The sequence below is a fragment of the Antechinus flavipes genome, chromosome 1 (assembly GCF_016432865.1).
Source record: "Antechinus flavipes isolate AdamAnt ecotype Samford, QLD, Australia chromosome 1, AdamAnt_v2, whole genome shotgun sequence".
NCBI classification, from domain to species: domain Eukaryota; kingdom Metazoa; phylum Chordata; class Mammalia; order Dasyuromorphia; family Dasyuridae; genus Antechinus; species Antechinus flavipes.
Window position 1 is genome coordinate 315912932 of NC_067398.1, and position 22581 is coordinate 315935512.

Here is a 22581-nt window from a genome sequence, read left to right on the forward strand (position 1 = left end):
TTTAAAAGGATCTTAAAAGAGTTAGAACAAAAATGGGGAAAGGAAATGAAAAGTTTGCAAAAGGGTTTGGAAAACTCATTAAAAGATAGATTTGATAAAATGAAAAAAGAAAACTAGAGAAACAGAAAAAGAAAATAACTCCTTAAAAAACAGAGTTAGTAAAATGGAAAAAGAAAATAACTCCTTAAAAAACAGAATTTGTGAAGTGGAAAAAAATTTCATAGAACAAAACAACTCATTTAAAAATTCAATTGGACAATTACAAAAAGAAGTTAAAAAAATTCACTAAAATTCAGAACTGAACAAATGGAAATTAATGACTAAATGAAACAAAAATCAGTCAAGCAAAACCAAAAAAAATGAAAAAATTTGAAAAGAAAAAACTTTAATTAACAAAAAAAACTGGAAAAATAAAAACAATCTAAGCAAGGACTTTTTATCCTTCCCTCCTTTCCCTAACCAAATTTTATTTATCCTTCTCTTTAATCTAGTCCAGGGCAGATAAGTAATATTGTAGATTGAGTGCCAGGGCTGGAACCAGGAAGACTCAATCCAGCCTCATACAATTACTAGCTGTATGACTTGACCAAGTCACTTAACTCTTGTTTGTCTCAGTTTCTTCATCTACCAAAAAATGAAGAAATATAAATTCACTGTAGTATATTTGCTAAGAAAACCCCAATTGGAGTCAGGAAGGACACTTTGAAAAAGAGTGAAAAATAACCTAATTTATATCTTCCCTACGGACAAGGTAACTAGGTTTGGTCAATTGAGCCTTGCCCTAAGGTATTGAATCTGAATCCAGGGTCATAAGCTATTTTCCTATGTCACTCATCCCACAAGTGGTCTTATACCAGTGCTTCTTCCTGTCACTTGCCTACAGCATGATCTACAGAGTTCATAACTAATGCAAAAACTCTTAGGGGTCTGAGGATATATATTTTTATTGGAGGAGAATGGTCTTTCAATTTGATTATAGAATAAGACGATGATCATTTTAAGTCAGGTTATCACAGATGATGTTGGAACACAATTCTTTACTGCTCTCAATCACTATTAATTAGAGAAATGCAAATTAAAACAACTCTCATGTACAACCTCATACCTATCAGATTAGTTAATATGACAGAAAAGGAAAATGGCAAATGCTAGAGGAGATAGAACATTAATACACCATTGATGTAGCTGTGAACAGGTCTAACCATTCTGGAGAACAATTTGGAAGTATATTTAAAAGGCCATAAAACTCTACATAATCTATTCAGCCATACTATTACTGGGTCTGTATCCCAAAGAAATCAACGAAAAGAGAAAAGAATCTACATATACAAGAATATTTATAAATGTTTTTAATAGCAAAGAATTGGAAGTTGAGGGGATGCCCATCAATTAGGGAATAGTTGAACATATGATTGTGATGGAATGTTATTGTATTATAAGAAATGATGAGTTGGATGGGAAGACTTAAATGATTGTAATGATAGTTAACTGTGAAAGATTTAGACAATGATCCCAGACAAATACAAAAGATCCATCAAAAATGCTTATCTACCTCCAGAGAAAGAACTGATGAACTTTGATTGCATATTTAAACATTTCTTTCCACTTTGTTTCTTCCTTTTTTTTTTTTTTTTTTTTTTGCAACATGGTTAATATGGAGACGTTTTGCATGATTTCACATATACAAGTTAGCATATTGATGGCTTTTTCAATGAAGAGAGAAGGGAAAGAATTTGGAACTCAAAAATCTTATGAACAAATTTAAAAGAGAATAATTCTTTGCTTATGGGTATATCACAATGCATATAATTAGAAACTTAGTAAAATTGTGAGATTCCCCCATTGAGGTCCAGAAATCAGGCAAATGCAATACTTTTTTATAAGTATGTTTCAATTTTACTTTCTTAGAAGCCAAAGAAGATTGACAAAAGCTTATAAGGTAGCTTATAAGGCTTAGCAAGGTTTCCAAATTAATCCCTACTTCTATAATTCTCCAAGACAAGGAAGAAACCTGGGATCTCCAAGTCTGTAACAGAGGATAACTTTCTTTACTTAGTTGAATTTGGATGTTAACTCTGAAGCCAGCCTCCTGGCCACTTCCCCAAGCTACTTTTCTTCTATTAGATATAGTACAAAATACTAGTCAAAGAAGGTGTGGTTGATACCTACAATTAAATGCTGCTTGTTTTGCTCATTAGAACAGCTCAATTCCATTAATTTTTGGTTCTTTAATTCTTTATTATAGCTTATTCTTCTGCAATAAACTATCAATTATCTTCAAAGATTATTCACACCTTGGGGATAATTCAACACAGGACTCAGAACTGTTTTAATTCCTATTGCTTAGTTGCAGGTCACTTGGGTCTTGGCTAACCCTCTAGGATTAACTTTCCCAAAATAGTGGTCCATATATAGGTCTATTTTTCTGCCCACTTGCATTAATTGAGAGAATGTTCATTAGTGTGGATAATCCATAACATAATTAAAATAAGTAACTTTCATATAAAAAATTAGGTTTCTTTCATGTACACAATCTTTTTAGGTCATTAATTCAAGTAGAAGTATAAGAACTATTTTATAGGAAGTGTGGAACATTTAAAACACTTATCTAAGGCACATATGCTTTTTAGTTTCAAAGACCATCTATTATATTATATACTACAATCTTTTTTGGGGAAAGAGTAGAGTGAATTCCACTGTATTTCTGAAGTATTAGTAATTATTACATAGATCCCCTCCTTTCCAGTCTTCATACACCCTAGCCCCTTTCATATATATCATCATCCAATGATACAGAACTTGATCTTTCCACAAGGTACTCCATCTCTCAAATACAGGATCTTTGTTAAGCCTGAAATTCTTCCTCCTCATCTCCACCTCCTGTTTTCCCAGGCTTCCTTTGAACGTCAAGAAGAGTCCCATCTTCTGAGTCTTTCAATATCCTCCTTAATGTTACTTGTCCTCTGAGATTATCTCCAATTTAAAAATCTCTTTTGTATATAAAACTTTTTTTTGTAAGTAAATAACTCTTTACATGTTGTCTCCAGCTAGATTTCAGTCTCTGAAAGTAGGGTCTGATGTATACATATATTTCATTTAACACATATTTAACATGTATTGGTCAACCTGCCATCTGGGGGAAGAAAGGAAAAAGTTGGAACAGAAGGATTTGCAACTGTCAATGCTGAAAAATTACCTATGCATATATCTTGTAAATAAAAAGCTATTAAAAAAAAAAGTAGGGTCTGTTGTCTATATCCTCAGCACTTGGCAGTGCCTAAAAGACATCAGATACTTAATAAATGCTTGTTGAGTAAGACATAATATAGGGACCTATGACCTCATCCAAGATGAGGAAAATCCTTCTTACCAAAGCAAATCAGCCAATATGATATTGGGGGTGGGATGGGGAGGGAAGCAGTTTAAACCCAGTTGCTTAAGGCTTCAAGGTCAACTGTTTACTATGTCCCATTGTTTTTCTAGAGAAATTGTTTTTAATACTTCAAGAAATATGTGACTAAATTAAATCCCTCAGGACCTGGAGTCTATACCAAGAAATATAGAAGTAGAGAGTATCTAATATTGGAATGGGTTATGTAAGAGAGTCAGATACAGTCTAACAAGAAGTGATATTTGAGCTAGGCTTTAAAGTAAACTGAGGCATAAGTGGGCAAAGAACAGTAGGGAGTCACTGTGGTTTATTGAGTAGAGTGATATGAACAGACCACTTTGGAAGCTCTTCGGAGGATCAAAATAGAAAAGGGAAACCAACCAGCAGAAGATTGATTACATAGAATCATATATACATATGATAGCAATTTAGGGGAAGAAGTGAATTCCAAGCGAATTTAAATATATTGGGCATACTAAAAAACTGACAATGTGTAGTGAAGGTACATATTCAGCATGAGTCCCTGGAGATAAAATATGCCTAACTATTATGCAACTTTATTTCAATTAAGTTTCATATTTTGTATTCTATACAAAAAGCATTTTCTAGGCAGCAATAACTTTATTTTTAAAATCTCATTATTCTCCTCCTCCTTTGTATTCTTCTCCTAAGTTATCTTCTGTCTTGTCTATCTCAAGATCCCCGTTAGAGATCGGAAAGGGAATAGTGCTCCCATCTAGGACTAAAAATTATGGTGACATATTTAATCACATCAAAAGGTAAAAACTTGAAATTTTTATAGGAGTACATTGTTCTTCACGTCAGTGGCACTCTCTCGATTCATTAAATTTTTTTTTTTTACTTATAAAAGACTTTATATACAGATTGCAGGAATATATATACTAAATATAAAGTGCAACACAACTTTTTTGTTTTTTATTACATGTTGTAATACATACTGTAAGTCAGGCAAAAAAGAAGAGGGGTTCCCAAAACATATCTGTATGCCAAAGGAAATTGTTGAAATTTGTTAAAAGACAGCAAGTTTATTTGGTAATATAACTACTGGTCACGTTATAAGTTGACAACCACTATGTATATTTATCACCTCCACTAGGTTATAAACTTCTTTAAAGAGATAGGGATAGTATGGTTCAGAGTGACTTGTACTCAAAGGACTTGGGTTTCAAACCCAATTGTCACTTACTACCTATATAATCATGAACAATTCAATTACCTAATCTCTCTGGGCTTCAGCTTCCTCATCTGAAAAATCAGAGTGTAGGATTAGATAATGTCTGAGATTCCAACTTTATTTTTATTTCCTCTCTCTCCCAACACCTAGCACAACAAACTACTTATAGGAGACACAATGTCTACTTAATTGGTCAAGAGTTGTGCTAAATCATTGCATAGTCAAATTTAACTTACTGGAACAAAATTCAGCACCAGAAAGTGGTTTTTTCCTAAAGCACTCTCAGCAGCTCACTCTAGAAGCCACCAATAGTGATTACTATAAAGTTAGGAACCAACAGAATTGTATTGTAGATCAACACTATTAATCATGATATATTGGTTAATACAAATTTAATTAAGCCAGAAAGTAAAAATGACCTGTTAAGAAGTTCACTGTTAAAATTTTATTCCCATTAAAAAAATAAAAAGAAATTGGTTTTATTTATTTCTTATATAGAGTTAATCTAAAATTTTTCTAAAGATTATTTTTCTTTTAAAAACAAAAGTTATCATAGCAAACTAAAAAGGTAAAAAAAAACTCAAATTCATGTGTACTTTTATAATTTTCAGTTTAGTTAGCACTACCTATAAACAAAGATTAAAAAGTTTATTTTTATCCAAACATGCCAACAATCCTTGAACTTGGATATTAACTTTTCAGTACCATTTGAAAATAAAATACCTATCAAAACAAATCTTTTTGTAATAATTTACTCTTTTTCATATACAACATTGGAAAGTTTATGTTTCATATCACAAAAACAAGTACCAGCAAACTAAAAATCAAAAGAGTAACTTGAATCTGAAAACCAACATTTGGTCCTCTGAGATTACAACAATTTTTAAAAAATATACAAATTATTTGTTTAGAAATTTTAAAATTCAAATGTTTTATGATTATCAATTTTTATTAATATAACCCAGCACTGGACAATAATATAACACTTTAGAAATCATTCTGGAGACAAATTAGGAATGATCTTCAGAAGGGATGGATAACAAAAACCAGTTTCTTATCTAAATGTTAACATTCTTTCAGAGAGGTGTCTTCCCCCCCCAAAAAAAAAAAATTAAAACAGAGGTTTTGGAGGGGATAATTATATCAAATTTAATTTTAGATTTTTATTCCTTTTATCCCCAAAATGAAATAAAAGAAAACATCTAAAATGTTAACATTTGGTTTTTAGATCAAATCCTGAAAATTTGTGAGTTTTCAATTATTTTCTATTACTGCTTTGGTAAGTCATTTATTCAAAACTGATGTTATTTATTCAAACGTCTCTTTAAGTTTTGCAGATCTTCTATATTTACATCTTGCAGAACTGACACTATGCCTTTAGACAAAGAAGGATTAAATGTAATGGTCATCAGACAGCACAAGTCTATTAGAGCTCTCTGACATTTTTGCAAACCTTCCTGGATTCTTTTATGCTTAAAAACATCTTTTTTTAACTGTTTCATTTCTGATACTGAAAACCCAATCATATTTGTTAGTATTTCATCTGCAAAAGTCACATCTAGATAAGCAGTACCATCAGAAATTTTTGCAGTTATACTCCAAAAGCCTCCACAACCTGAGAGATTTCCAGTTAAGGTTACAATAAAAGCTTTGACTTTCACAGTTGTTACTTCATTTAAACTTCTAGATAACAGGACAGAAATATAAGTAAAAGGTGGGGAATCCAAACTGACAGCAATAGAAATTCGATCCATGTTGTTCTCTGATGATATTAAAGAACTAGGATGTATATAACTGCTTTCATTACTGATTTCTGAAATTAGTTTTGGTTCATTAACTAGTTCTGCTTTTAATGTTTTATCATTTAGCATATAGTTCTCTGAACTGCCAAGGAGGGGATTAATTTTTTCACATATCTCTGAGCTTTTATGTTTAACTATGAAATCCTGGGGCAGGTGTGCATTATTTTCAAATGACAAAATATTGCTAGGATTTTGATCTCTCATGGAGAGATAACTAGAAGATTTGTCTTTACTGGTTATTTGTTCAAATAAGATCTTTTGATTCTGAACATTTTTTTCATTTATATTAACCAGAGAAAAATCATCTGAAATATTAGGTTTCTGTGAATGTCTCTTTATATTTTTGTCACTGCCTCTGTTCAATATCAATGAATTCCTTTCTTCTGTCTCCTGAAGTTCCTTCTGAACAGTTTCCTCTAAAAACAAGACATCCTCTAGTGAAAAATCATCTAAATCCCCTTCAGTGAAATTCACAAAAGGATTTGCTAAGTTTTCTTCTTTTCTTGGTGTAATGCTAGAAAGTCCTGAGCTAGAAATCACATTGCTGATAGAGTCTGAAATACAACTTCTGCTAAAATAGCCACTTTCTAAATGAGTGTCATTACTGACCACTATTGACTCATTTTCATCAAGGCTTGCTAGAAGTTCTTCATCTGAAGGTTCTAATGCTGATTCTAGTCCATCTGCAAGAACAGGAATGCACTGACTATGATTTGATCTGGTTGAAGTTAAAGAATCAGGCTCTCCAATTAGTCTTGCAAGTATTCTTTCTTGGGCATGTTCTTCAACAAGAGCATCCACTTCACCCCCTAACACCTTCACATTTTCTGGTTTCAAGAGAAGAACACCAAGACGGTAAGAAACTTTTCCATGAATAAGAATTTTTGTACCTGGAAGAATAGCTTGATGAAGAGCTGGAATGGGTTGATATTCCATGCCCTGTATTTGCCTAACACCATCAGTTATCTGCAACATTAGCATTCGTGTAGGATTTGCTTCCCAAGGCTTTAAGGATATTTGTGTTTCAGCTGTTACTTGATCATTTGACCTGTTCAGTCCTCTCAACTTTTGCAACTGGGAATACACAGGCTGACTAACATCAACCAATGAATTAATCTGCAAAGAATAAAAACCACTTAGCTCTCCTTTTGGAACTTCCAAAATCTTATCAGGTAAAATAGGATATTCCAAATCTCTTAGATCAGTAAGAAGCCACTGGTCAAACACTTGCTTATTCATTTGAGCCTGAGTCAAACTCACATCATTATTTTCTTCTTGAATCCAAGTAATACAAGCTTCCAGCCATGTCATGGGTACTTTAATATGCCATGCAGAAGAAAGCCAAGTTTCCACTCTTAATGCAATACTAGACATATTCATTTTTTTTTAATTAATGTCCTGCCTCAATGTCCTGAAAAGAAAAAAAAAATTCTAATCAAAATAGATTACTTCCATTCCGTAGGTTGCACATTTCAGTCAAACAGATTCTAAACCCAAATAATTTTAAATAACATACTTTGTTCAGTATGTTGAATTTTCTTGACTTTCCACATATTTATAATTCAAACAACAGAAAAGTAATCAGACTTCAATCATCTAAAATGCAAGTCTCCTATATCAGAGAACAGATGCTGAAATATACTTTCCTCCTCCCATTAGAGTGGACTGCCAATGTGGAATGCTTCAGAGCTATCAGATGCAGTCATTTTTTCAAATGATTTTTATTTATTATAAGGAAATGTTTGATTTCAGTTTGGTTAGAGGAAGAAGTTGGATACGGAAGGTATGAGGAAATGAGTGTAACAAAGAAAAAAGAAGGTGTAGATAAAATAAATAAGAAAAATACTTATAAAATGCAGATCTCTTGAAACAATGCTAAAATTAAAAACTGAATCACTAGATTTATAATATTTAGCATCAAAACAATACTGCAAGAATAAAATACAGTTTGTATCTAGGATATACTGCAACATATTTAACATATATAGGACTGCTTGCCATCTTGGGGGGAGGGGTGGAGGGAGGGAGGGGAAAAAAAGAAACATAAGCGATTGCAAGGGATAATGTTGTATAAAAATTATCCTGGCATGGATTCTGTCAATACAAAATTATTATTAAATAAAATTAAAAAAATAATAAATAAAATAAAATACAGTAATTGCAAGCTGAACTCAAGAAACTGATCTAAAAGCATTTTTTCAAATTTACAATCATCCTAAAGAAGAGGAGTGTATCAGTTTTTTTTTTACTGCTGACAGAGCAAATCACTAGCACAAAACAGAGTCCTAGTCTTCTGCACAAAAACTTACTACCTTCTTCATGTGTAACAAGGCTTTCAGCTATGATTTATATGTTTTTAATATATCCACTAGGAATTTATTTATCCAAGTTATTTCTCATCTTTTGCTGTTCAGAAATAACTATGAGGATAAGATTAAGATATATAATTACAGAAACAACTATTCTCCTAAACTTCTGGGTGTAGTAGATGTTAGTGAATTGGACTAGAGAGGGAGGGATGGAAAAAAAGGAGATCTATAAGGAGCCACAGTATCAAAATGACCAATCACTACCCATAGCAAAGGCCAGGATATAAAGAGCTTCATAATTTATGTCACCTCTTAGTCAAGAACAGAATATATTGTTGCTATTCCAGAATTGTTGAACTTAAAATTAGCATGATTCTACACACCAGTGGTATATCCTAATCTTGCTAGTGCCATAACAAAGCTATCTACTTTTAATATTTGTTGAATTGCTTTCTAAAAAGCAGCTGAAGAAAACACCATGTACCTCAACAAGAATCTCTGTAAGCAGCTGTCAAGATTTTATTATCCTAAAGTGTAACATTTTTTGAATATATCATCTTTACTTTCATAGTTTTTGTTAGTGGTCCCACTTGGGGTTTTCTTGGCAAAGACAACCAAGTTGTTTGCCATTTCCTTCCCCAGCTCATTTTGCACATGAGAAACTGAGGCAAACAGGGTTAAATGATTTACCCAGAGTCATACAGCTAGTAAGTGTCTGAGCCAGATTTGAATTTAGGAAGATGAGATTTCCTGACTTTCAGATCTAGTACCCTATCTACTATGCCACTTAGTAACCCTACTCTCATAAAAAAATCACCCTAATTCAAGCTCTTATTATAATAGCCTTCTAATTAGTCTCCCTGCCTTCAAAAATGTCTATGGAAATCAGTTTAATTCAATTAAACTATTATTAAGACTCGTTATGAAAAAAGGTACAAAGATAAGAAGTAAGATACAACCACAGGCTTAATCCAGCTCAAATGGCCTTTATCATTGCTTCCAAGCCAAATAAGGTACTTCCGCACTGCGCATTTCAGTAACAAAAAAACTCAGTAAAATTCCAAGGAATAAGAATAAAAGTATCTCCCATTAACTTAACAGAACTGAAATAAAACTAAAAAGAATTTCCTAGACAAGTTACTCTGCTTTAGTTTACTCCATTATAATATGGGGATAATAATAGCACTCTCTGCCCAGAGTTCTGGTGAGAATAAAATGAGATATTTATGAACAACTTCCTATACCTTAAAATGCTACATAAATGCCAGCTATCATTATCATTGTTATTAAAATAACAACAAAGTAACTTAAGGTAAAAATCACTGAGTTGTGGGATGGGGGAAAGGAAGCAAAGTAGAGATTACCATATTATAAACATCTCAAGTAAAGGAGAGGAAGAACCCTAAGAATGGTGTATTTTGAGGTATCTTTTCCTTATAATTTCTTCAAAAGATGATTTTGTAACAGCATAGGTGAATTAGATTCTCTATAAGCATAGTTATATTAATATATTCCCATTAAAAGGGATTAATCAAATTGATTAGGAATAAATCTAAATTTTCAGATTTGAAAACTGATTAACAAGTAAATACCTTTCAGAAACTTCCAAACCATAGACACAATTAATTTTATAGAAAGCACAATTTCTCAAGGAGAAAAATTAAGTTCTTTATACTGATGGGTCTACTAGCACTGAATTTAGGAGGTAGGAAGGACTCCTATTCAGTTATAGAGTCAAACCAGCAGGCCTTGCTAAGAGAAATTCACACTCTCCTGATCTGTCAACAAATAGTTCCTTAAATAAATCAATAAAGGAACAAGTTAACCTGGTGTTTTTATTTTTATAAGGTTTTTCTAGATAAAATATCTTTCACAAAAGATCAACAAAACCAAAAACTTTTGCTACAGATACTTCCTCATGGGCAAAATAGGATACCACCTACTCCTTTTTAACTAATGAGGATTAAAAGATGCTTTTAAAGCTTCCATGCCTCTGAGGTGAATGCTAAATACTATGTTTGTGGTATATGTTTTAAGATTGTTCTGTCATATAATTTTCTACCCAAATGTTTAAGCTAGCCATGTTTCATTTGCCACCCAACTTTACTTAAAATTTAAAAGAAAACTTGAGGAAGAAGTTAAATTGTACCCTAAATCTTGATTGAGAGCTTTTTATTCACTTAGTATAAAAGTTCTAAGGGTGTATCCCACAATTTCATCATATTTGCCTTAAGACTATGGAATTTACAAGTGAAATGGGACATGAAACCAATTCTATGGAATTTAACATATGCCCCACTCTCCCACAGCCTTCATGAAAAGAATATTATGCAATGAACAAAAAAAGCTTGAGAACCACTAACTGAAGACCTACTGTAAAACTGCCTTTATTCCCAGTATTTTCCTACAATTTTGTAATCTTAATAATTAAGACAAATCACAGATTCTACAAGTATAATACAGTGAACTCAGACTTGCCTTAATACAATCATGTGTGTAAATAACCAGTCTCTGGGATAAAAGTTTCAATCTTTCCATAAAAATTCTCAAAATTTTGCGTATATTTAAAAGATGGATGATTTTCTGAGTTCATTTCAAAAAGTTGTTGATTGTTACATACTCTTACAGCAACTCAACTGAGAGCACTCTTCTTCCTCATCTCAACTTCCTGACTCCCTTAAAATCCCAGCTAAAACTTCACCTTCCACAGGATGGCCTCTCCAAATCTCCCTTAATGCTAATGCCTATTTCCAATTTATCCAGTATAAATCTTATTTGTACATAAGTTGTTTGCATGCCTACTCCTCTTTTAGAAAAGGAACCCCTTGAGAACAGAGATTGCTTTCTTTGTATCACAGGCTTACTTAGCATGTGCCTAACATACAGTTAGTGCTTAATAAATGATTGATGACTTGACTCAATCAGGTAATGAATAACATTAATTTGATCAGCTCTCAATTTGAAAAATAAAAGAAAAATAAACATCAACATAAGTGGAGAGGGAAAGGGAGGAGAAATGAGGCCAAGAGTTATGAGTTCTATAAAACCTTCATTCTCCCATTCCCAAATGATCAGGAAGAAAAGCAAAGAACTATCAGATATTGAGAATCTTTCCACTGAAGAAAAGACCCACAACACAACAGCTGAGGCATTTAAGGCTAAAACATATGTAGGAGGCAGCCTTTGAAGCCAAACCAGTTCACCTGAGAGAGCCAGTACAAAGGTTTTTGATTAAAACAAGATACTTTTAGTTTGGGCTAGAATAACATAGAACTAGAAACGACATATGAAATTAAAAATCAAGGTGAACTAAAGGGAAATTAGTTAGAAAGATACAAACTTTGTCCTTTGCCATCTTATTTCCTGAAAAATTTTATTTTAATTTTATAATCTAAAAGAAGTACCCACCTCTACTTATGAGGTATATTAACAGAGGCATATTTTTATAATAAAATATTACTACTAGAATATTGATAATTATAAATCCATTACTTCTATCAAAATATGAGCCTTACCTGCTTGTGACTAAGATGCCATCAACAATATCTACTGTAACATTGTATCCAAATTTCAGTTCAAACCTAAATTGATAAAATAAGAAAAACTAACGTTAAAGGTAGAAGAGCTTTAGAGAACATCTAGCCCAATTGCAACTTCTTTTCATAAAATGGAGGCCTATAGAGTCAAGATCACAGAGCTAGTTAAGTAGTAGAGTCCAAATTCAAACATCAGTCTGCAAACATTTTTCTTTCCTTAAGTACATCAGTGATCAACTATGAATAAGCAATTCAATTAAACAGTATCTATTTATTAAATGCCTACTAGGTATATGGCATTGTGTGCTGGGTATAGAAGATACAAAGAGAAAAGCCCTTGCCCTTAATGAAACTGTCTCATAATATTAAGTGTTTCAGGTGACTTTTTCAGTATCTGTCAACACTTTTACTTCTCTACTACCTGGTATCTTTTAGGCTTGATGTAATCTGCCACACTAGAGTCAAGCCTTAATAAGAACTGTGAAGTACATAATCTAATCTGTCAAGAGTATACTTTCAGCAACAATGGCAAAAAGGCAAACTGATCAATCTCACATGTGACAACCATAATCAAGCCTTTTATATCATTTTTATTATCCTACATATCACCAAGAGATACTTTAATGGCTCTCAACTATGGGCTATTTTCTACCCAGACCTGTTCTCTACTTGATAAATACTACTGTTGAAAAGGAAAAAGAAGGAAAATGGGGTGGGAGGTAGGTGGGGGTAAAGAGATGAAAAGATTGATCAGATTAAGCTTTGAGACAAAAACAAGCATAACTGGGGATAAAGATCATCTAGTAAGAAAAAATTATCCAAAGTTTGATAGAGAAATGTAAAGTAGCATCTTACCTCTGGAAACTTTTGACCTTCAGAGTAAATTTCTATTTAATATATAATTTATTTATTGAGATGAAGTGGATCCTTAGGACAAACCTGTAAAGGTAGGCAGGGCTGGTATTACAATTCTTATTTGACACATCAAAAAACTAGCACACAGATTTCAACATCCTTAATGCCACAGACCAGTAAATGACAAAAGCAGCCTATGGATTTGCAGTCCTCTGTAGCTTGGTGACTCAAGAGGAATCAGGAAGACCTAAAATTCAAATCTTGCCCCCAAATACTTACTCTAGCTGTGTGACCCTGGGCAAGTCATATAACCTGTTTGCCTTAATCCATTGGGGAAGAAAATGGCAAACATTCTAGTATCTTTATCAAGAAACACTTTCCCACCCCTCAAAAAAGGGTTCAGGAGTTGGACATAAATCAACAACAGCTTTCACTTTACCACACTGGGGAAAGGGGGTATGTAATTGTTATTTATCAACATTCAAGTTTTTAAATAGCCAGCATACACAAAAAACTACTTCCAAATTCCCCATTGGAATTCTTTTTCCTCTTCACTCCCTGAAGATCACAACCCATCAACATCTTCCCAACCTAAGCTAAGACTAAATGTAAGGTTACATCAAGAATAATAGCCACAAGTCCTCATTTCCTTGAAGCCAGGTCAAAATGGAAAAGGGAGAATAAGAGCTGAGGGTGGCAGAACACATACTTAGTAGAATTTAAAATGTACTTTGTCATGGAAATAATGCTTATAAATTAAGGGTTTTTAACTTTGTGTTATGGACCTCTCTGGCAATCTGGTCAAGTCCATGAATCTCTTCTTAGAATAGCATTTTTAAAGGCATAAAATAGAATAGAATTACAAAGGAAACCAATTATACTGAAATTCAGTTAACAAAAAACATTTTAAGAAACAAGTTCATGGGATGCAACGCTAAGAACTTCTACTACAAATGGTGATTTGATTCCATATAACCAGCTATATTATGGTTTAATGAGACTTTTAGAAATGTGCCTGGTAACTTCCCCTTTATTTCTACAGGAAAATAAGCTCCAAGTTATAAATAAACTTAAAAATTTTAATAATGAAATCTCTAACCTCATTTGCTTATTACTTATTTTAAAGATGTGACTTCAATTGCATAGACAAAATTCCACAACATTATTAATAGTGATGTCCTGTGAACCTTTAGAAATAAAAGCAAGATCACTAAAAGCTAGCATATCTTTGTTAAAAATGGGTCATGCTAATTAAGACAACTGAGATCCCACTATACACCTCTCAGATTGGCTAAAGAAACAGGAAAAGATAGTGACCAATGTTGGAGGGAATGTGGAGAAAGTGGGATACTGTGCATTGTTAGTGGAGTTGGTAGATAACAGATCCAGCCATTCTGGAGAGCAATTTGGAACTATGCTCAAAAAGCTGTCAAACTGTGCATATCCTTTGATCCAACAGTGTTACGACTGGGCTTACATACCAAAGAGATATTAAAGAAGGGAAAGGGACTTGTATGTGCAAAAATGTTTGTGGCAGTCCTTTTCGTAGTGGCTAGAAACTGGAAATTGAATGGATGCCCATCAATTGGAGAATGGCTGAGTAAATTATGGTATATGAATGTTATAGAATATTATTGTTCTATAAGAAATGACCAGCAGGATGATTTCAGAGAGGCTTGGAGAGACTTACATGAACTGATGCTAAGTGAAATGAGCAGAACCAGGAGATCATTATACATTTCAACAATAATACTATATGAGGATCAATTCTGATGGAAGTGGCTATCTTAGGCAATGAGAGGATCCAATTCAGTTCCAATTGATCAGTAATGAACAGAACCAGCTACACCCAGCAAAAGAACACTGGGAAATGAGTGTGGACCACCACAAAGCATTCACACTCTTTCTATTATTGTTTGCTTGCATTTTTGTTTTTCTACCCAGGTTATTTTTACTTTCTTTCTAAATCCGATTTTTCTTGTGTACAAGACAACTGTATATATGTTATATTTAATATATACTTTAACATATTTAACATGCATGGGACTACCTGCTATCTAGGAGAAGGGATGGAGGGATGGAGGGAAGGAGGGGAAAAGTTAGAACAGAAGTTTTTGCAAGGGTCAATGTTGAAAAATTATCCATGCATATGTTTTGTCAATAAAAAGCTATAATTAAAAAACAACAACAACAAAAACAATAAGCACTGGAAATGGGAGTATCAAAGTAAATAAAGTAGATTCTGATTAATACAAAAAAAAAAAAAATGGGTCATGCTAGCCTAACCCCGTGTCCTTTTTTTTGAATAACTTATTCAAATTATTAAAAGACTGCTTTAAATATAACATACCTAGACTTTCACAAAGTATTTGACAAAATCTTTCGTGCTATTTTTATGGACAAGATCCTGAGACATATAGGTTAGATAATCAAATACTAAGCATTTATTAAGGAACTACACTGTGGGTGCCAAGCTCCCCCCCCCAAAAAAAAAGAACAATCCTCACTTTCAAACAAATAAAGAGTTAATTCAGCATTAATTGAATGACTAGATACAAAGAATGGTCATTAATAATAGGTTTGGCTCAATTTCAAGGAAAGTCTCTAGTAGAGTATCTCCAATCTTTGGTGAGTGGCTATCATTTTATCAGTATGATTTAAATGAGAGCTATGATGTCATGCTTTATCAAATCTACAGATTACAAAGATTAAAGAAAGGTAACTAAGACTGGTTTTCCCAAAAAAATCTGGAATTCTTTTAAGATGCCCAAGAAGATGGAAATAATTGAGCCTAACTCCTCAGTTCCACTGACAAAAAGGTAGCAAATAAAAAATAAAGAACAATGGATGGAACTTGCAGAGAAGCAGTTTTAAATTTGATATATAGGATAAAAACTTCCTCACCATTAGAGCTACACAAAATTGGAACTGGCTACTTCAGGAGGTAATAGATTGCTGTTTACTGTTTTAGAAACGATTCTTGTTCAGGTACAGCCTGGACTATTAAATTCAATATATAAAAATCCTTTTACATACACACACAAAATCACATTTCAAAATAATTATCTGCTTAAAAAATAATTTATCCCAGGGATCCTTTAAATCAAAAAACTTTTCTAGGTATTTAAAATTACTTCATTTACATAACTTTTCAGAAACATTATTGCATAAAGCAAGGTATTTATTTCTCTATTGTCTGTCATCATCATACTACTGAGACAATTTTTTTAAATAAACAAGGTTTGCTATAACAACATTATATATATGTAGGCTTTACTGGATCCTGGAATTTAATCAAAATCCCATTCAAATGTCCGTTATACTGCAAAGTAGGAATACAGTACATTTATAAATATTATCAGTGAGGTTTTGCTAGTTTCAAAGCAAATCTGTTCATACAAATCGATGCTGTTTTGTCCTTCTGCTGAAACCATAACTGAAAGCCATATAAGGTGATCTCAATCAACTGGAACATATTTTTTCAGTGTTGTGTTGCCTTTTGAAGTTTCACAAATTGGTTTCTTTTAAACAAAGAGTGCTAACTTATGCAAAGATAGTGCCATAAGAAGACTAACAGCTTCTGCAAAGTTCATGTTGTTTCCCATTAGCACCTTGACTAAATAATGAGAACCTGAGGGTATCAAGAGATTAATAACTGAATGATCCCTAATAGTTTTTGCACCACCAATCCAGAAGACCACTAACAAAAAAAAGATTCAATTGAGATCAGATTGACATTTTTTAAAAATCATCATTATTTTAAGACAAAAGAAGTTTCTTTTATCTACTCAGATACTATAATGCTATTCAAAAAGACAGAATTTGATTGGTAGATCAAGAGGAAAATGTTATCTAATAATTTGAGTGAAATTAATGTGATTTATTAGGAATTAGAATATCATTATATAATTTATTATTATAAAATAATTTTATAACTATAGTGGTGACCAAGATCCATTCTAAAACTGAGGGTTGGGGTAAAAAAAAAAAAGAAAGTATAATCTAATTGGGGACAAAGAAAAGTAAATAGGTAAATTCTTTCCTTAACTGCTTTCTCACATCAACTAGTCTTCCATAAAATTTCCTAGACTCTTTCCTCACACTCTCTCTTTCTGCAACAACAGTAGAGGCAATGGGTTGAAAAGAAAAAAAAACAAAACATAGGCAGTAGTCAGTAGATTCAAATGAAAAAGAGAATGGAGTCACCTATTCTTAACCAAAAAGAAAAGAATTGAAAAAAACTATTATGAATACTCTGGGTTTAGGTTTTTTTTTTTTTTTTCAGCTGATAAAACAGTGGTATATACTAATAAAAGCATTATAGCAACCCATATAAATAAGCACTCTACATTGAATTCAAGGTTCCCAGCAAAAGTAATAAACAGAAAAGGATCTCGATACATAAAAGAAAACAGGAAAATCCTCTCAGCCATGAACTCTTTTAGCCATCCTGAACTTAAAGGAGAGTGGGGTATTTTTTATTTTGCTTTACATAACCCAATTCTTATTCAAAATAAAAAACAGCACATCATCTTAGCTGTACTACATAATCCTTTGTCATGTTGTTATGTAAAAACACTAGCCAACTTTAAAGGCACAATTTATCTATCCATAATCTTTTCGCATACCCCCTGAAAATTTAAATTAATATTTACTTCCTATCAACTTCAATGATGCTGAGAATAAGTAAAAGTATAGAAGGTGCGATCATACCTCATTCATTCAGCACCAGAAATTAAAAGTAATTCCATAGAAGGATTCTTATTTTCCAAATTAATTGAAGCTTACAGCTTAACCCCAAAACAATTTTGTCTTAATAATTTGTAAAGAAATGTGTCTAAAAAACTAAAAGCATCCCTGCCTTCTTAAATAATGTAAATAATAATTTAACCTTTTAATTAATTCAGGAATTGGTCTTTAAGCCTTTCCTAATTCCCCCAGCTACTAATGCTTTCTATCCCTTCCAAATTAACACTGCATATGTGTTTTGTATATACTTACATGTACATGTTTTCCATCAATAGAATTTAAGCCCTTTAGGAACTGAACTTTCATTTCTTCTTTGTGTTCCCAGAACCTACCACAATGCCTACCTCATAGCAGATACTTAATAAACACTTGTTGTTTACAATGAACATCAATTAAGATACCTGAACTAAGTCATGAGAGTGAGATAAATGTCTTATCTGCCATATAAAAAATGGTGTAGATAGGCATTTTTGGTTCTTTTGTATTCTCTCTTGGCAGTGAACATTCTTAGTATATAACTGCATCACAAAACGCACAATATGACTGCATCAAACAGCAGTTCTAACCTCTTAAATGTAAGGAATGAGTTAAGTAAGCACACTGCTAGAATTACTACTAGAATTTCTACAATATAAGTAATCTCTTGTATTAGCATATAAACTTTAAAGCAATTATTTTGGCTTCTTGTATCATTTTAGATACTCAACTATGAATCAAGTGGCTAAGGCTGGACAGTAATTATGTAGTTATCAGTGATCAAGTAGCAGCTGCTTAACATAATAAAAACTATGAGGCTAAAATCTTATGCATAAATTTCTTTAACCTAGTACCAATGACACAATGGGTCAATGATTCCAAATTATCAAATTATCAAAGCAACTTAGTTAATAGCTAAGAAATATTTTCCTATAAGCTTTATTTCTTTTTGTTTTCTTCCAAACATAGTTCCCACCCAAAGCAAACACTTCAATCTTCTCTTGTTCTATTACAGAAAAATCTCACAACCATGTAGAACTATTTGTCAGTCATCATCAATTCATTCAAGATCCAAAGCCATCAAGTGATCATAACATAGAGTTCACTACATTATTAATGAAGTCCTTGAGTGAGCAATGATGCACAGCTTTGGGAATAAATGCTTGAACCTAAGAGATGAGGATTGAGGAAAAAGGTAAAAGCCTCTTGAAGCAAAGAATAAACCAAAAAAAGTGAAAATAATGCTAGGAAAGAGGCAGGAACATTGGAGAAAAACTGGTTACTATTCACACTGCAAGTTACTAACCTTTCCCCTACTCTTTTTATATATTCTTCCCCTTCTTTACATATCTAGCTATGCAGTGAAAGTATGGTATTTCATAAGGAATAAAATCACAGCATTTCAGAATTGGAAGGTACTTTCCTGATCTCCTAGTCTAAAGCTCTTCAGTCCTTTTGTACCAGAGGAACTCAGGTGTCAGAGAAGTGAAATTATTTGCCCACAGATCAGAGAGCTAATTACTTTCTAGAACAGCAACAGATCCTTCTAGTATCTCTGATTTTAGGCTGGGATAAGGAGAAAAGGACGTAAGGATAGAAGAATATAATAATTTGAAATTAATATTCAAAATCTAATTTCTTCCAACAGGGTTTTGTTTATACCTTCTTAAAATCTACCAAATTATGTTTAGCATTTATTTTTATTAAAAGACTGATCAAATAATTTCATTTCTCTGGGTCTCAGTTTTCTCATCTGCAAAATGAAGCAACTGTACTTCAGTTAGAGGCAGAATTCAAATTCAGGTCTCTCCTGGCTACCACTCACCTATTTGTAGTATTTTGAGGAATAACTCATTAAAAAAAAAAAAAAAAAGCCACAGAATATTTGAGCTGAAGAGGACCTTCCAATTAGTACAACTACATTATCAAACAAAAGAAAAAACAGACCTAGAAAAGAGAAGTGAGTTCCTCAAGGTTTGAACCTCTGATATCAATATCCACCTTAACCAAGAAGTACAGGCCCATGCCTAAAGGGCTAAAGACCTGGATAATAATTTGTACCTTAAAAATCTGTATCAAACATCCATGAATAATCAAATTACCTTCTTTATTTCACATTTTATCTTGCTAAAATAGGCAGTTTACTCAAGGATAAAGACAATCTCACAAAATCACATAATCTCTGCATAATACATGGCATGATTTTTAATCTATAGCAAATACTAAATATTTAGTCATACATTTTTCCACCACTATTTTCTTGGCATTTTAGTGCTTCATAAAATTCTTCGAATATCATGGATTCCTTTACCTTGTCCTTTGTCACATTTTTTACCAGCTAGGTAAAAGATGAAGGTAAATGAAGGTAACAAGGATAGAGAATGTAGTTGGTATCTGGCATGCATTTCCAAAAAAAATCTCATACACACACATACACATGTCAATTAAAGTGTACCAATAAAATCTACAGAAATCCTTCACTACTACTAGAATAACATCTATATTTACACAGTACCTGAAGGCTTACAAAGGATTTGAAGCATTAAGAGACTGTAATACATATTTTGTTCCTCCCATTTTACAAATTAAGAAACTTCGTTCAGAGGAGCTAAAGAACTTGCCTGTGATAATATAACTGACCAATGTATCATGGCAGAGATTCAAACTAAAGTCTTCCAACTCCAAGTCCAAGATTTACAACTAAAGATATTCTACTCTTATCAAATGGGGGCATCAGCTTTTTTTTTTTTTTTTTAACTCACATTTATTCATACAATAGAATCACAGATTGTAGGAAATGGGAGGGACCCAGATCAGAGTGCCTTACAGTTTATAAAATGTTTTCCTCACAACACTCCTGTGAATTAAGAAATCCAAAAATTCTCATTTTACAATGAGGAAATGAGGAGTGAGAACTTGCCAATTACCAACAACTTATAATCACACTGGTAAGTTCAATGTCCTGGTCTTCCAAATCTGGGTCCAGGACTCTTTACCAGACCATCTATATTAGACCACCAGTCAATACATATATTTATGTTTGGGGGTCATAAAGTTAGAATGTCCAACCAGTTAAATGTTTAGAAGATAGACTAGAGCGGCAAAAACAATAAGGGGAAAAGCAGCCTATTGATTAGAAATTTCACTTTTTTAATCACATTAAGTTTGCCTTGTTTACAAGACAAATACAAAACTGAACCTTCATCAATTTAGGTGCACATGAGATATTTTTGCCCAGTGTTCCAAGCAGTGCTTCCCACTTAAAATTCTCAAAAACACACTGTCCACTGGTTTGAGAAAAAGCAAAATTAATTTAAAATGTGAATTCCTAACAGTTGTCCCCTTTTTTTGTGAGGTTTAATCACTGTGTGCTTTTATTCTATTGAAGAATATTTAAAAGGTTAAAGTTTATTGGAGTTCTACAGCACATTACTATGTCAAAAAACATAAATAAGATTTGGTTAGCATGTTTTTATTACATCCTGAGCTATCTTATTACATTTGAAATGATTAGTTGAGAAAAATATTTGCCACGCACATGTAAGACAAGATAGAATTTGGGAACTATAACAGGATAACTGGTGTCCAAAATATTTTGTTAAAATGAATTATAAAGACCAGGTAGGAACTTCAACAAGAACATACTCCCAAGGTGGCCCGGTGTCTCAGGAAATGATTACAGAGGTGCATAATTGCATCTTAAATGCAAATGGTTAAAATAAAATAAACTGAAGCAGCATTACAACAATCACACGGAGACATTCCCTGCAAGGAATAGTGAGAAAAATTAAAGGTCAGGTTTCCTAAGGCTTTCAGTAAATGTACCTTGGGCTCAGCTCATCCTTTAAAGGCAAGGGATTCTGAACTGGGGGTGACATGAAAAAATGACGCGTATTTTCACTCCCTTTTATTTCCTTTGTGCTCATGTTATTTTATTTTATGTCTTTAAAATGCTCCAGGTCTCAAACAAGGTTCAGAGTCCAAGCTGCACAGGAGACTTCTTCCGCCTAGCACCCTCAAAGAACGACTCTCCTACAGCTCGAGGCCCGCCCGGCCCCGGGGCACACGCCACGAGAAAGGTGAACGAATTTTCGGGGTCTTTTCTAGCAAGGATAAGCAGTTTTTTCAAAGCCTGAGGCAGCTTCCTCTCTAACTTGGGCGAGGCGAGGGCAGGGCCCGGCACACCCCGCGGCCTCTCCCCAAAATGGGCCCCGAGCTCAGAGCTCCCAGAACCCAGGACTCCCTCCCCCGCGCCGACCCGAAGGCAGAGCTGCCCGAGCAGGAGTGGCGGGCAGTGCGGGCCCTTCGCGCGCACACTTACCCTCCGCCACTGCGCAGCCCGAGGCCCCAGCTAGGCAAGAAAGGGAAGAGAGCGAGGCGAGAAGAGTGGAGCCTCGGCCTCGGCCCTGCCGTCCCCGCCCACCCGTCGCGCTGCCCCACACCCCGGGCGGTAGCTCGGTTTACGTCTCCCAGCCGCACCGAACCACAATACTAGCCGCTGCCCCGCGCGCCCTAACCCCTTTTTTCCTCTCTCTTCCCGTTTCGCGCCCTATTCGTCTCGCTACCCGCCACACTCGGGAGCGAGCAAACGAACGAGCACTCCCGCGCGCATCCATCCCATCTCTCCTCCCCTCCCCCACCGCCCCGGCTGTAACTCCCCCAAATTGCAAGCTCACGCGGCAGAGGCGCCCCTCCCCCTACACCCTGTTCCTTTGCCACCCCCGCGCGCGAGCGAGCAAGCGAGAGATCCTTTAGATCTCGCGAGATG

At 33.9% G+C, this 22581-nt stretch overlaps 1 protein-coding gene across 1 annotated transcript; it reads right to left on the reverse strand.

The window, feature by feature from the left end:
- Nucleotides 1–1334: 1334 nt before the first annotated feature.
- On the reverse strand, nucleotides 1335–22534 carry RMI1 (RecQ mediated genome instability 1). The gene is made up of 4 exons (XM_051966191.1): nucleotides 22135–22534; nucleotides 13089–13172; nucleotides 12213–12278; nucleotides 1335–7799 (listed from the first exon to the last, which is right to left on the reverse strand). Exon 4 carries the CDS (start codon nucleotides 7766–7768, stop codon nucleotides 5891–5893), a length of 1878 nt encoding a protein of 625 aa, XP_051822151.1. The 5' UTR covers nucleotides 7769–7799; nucleotides 12213–12278; nucleotides 13089–13172; nucleotides 22135–22534; the 3' UTR covers nucleotides 1335–5890.
- Between the last annotated feature and the right edge of the window lie 47 nt (nucleotides 22535–22581).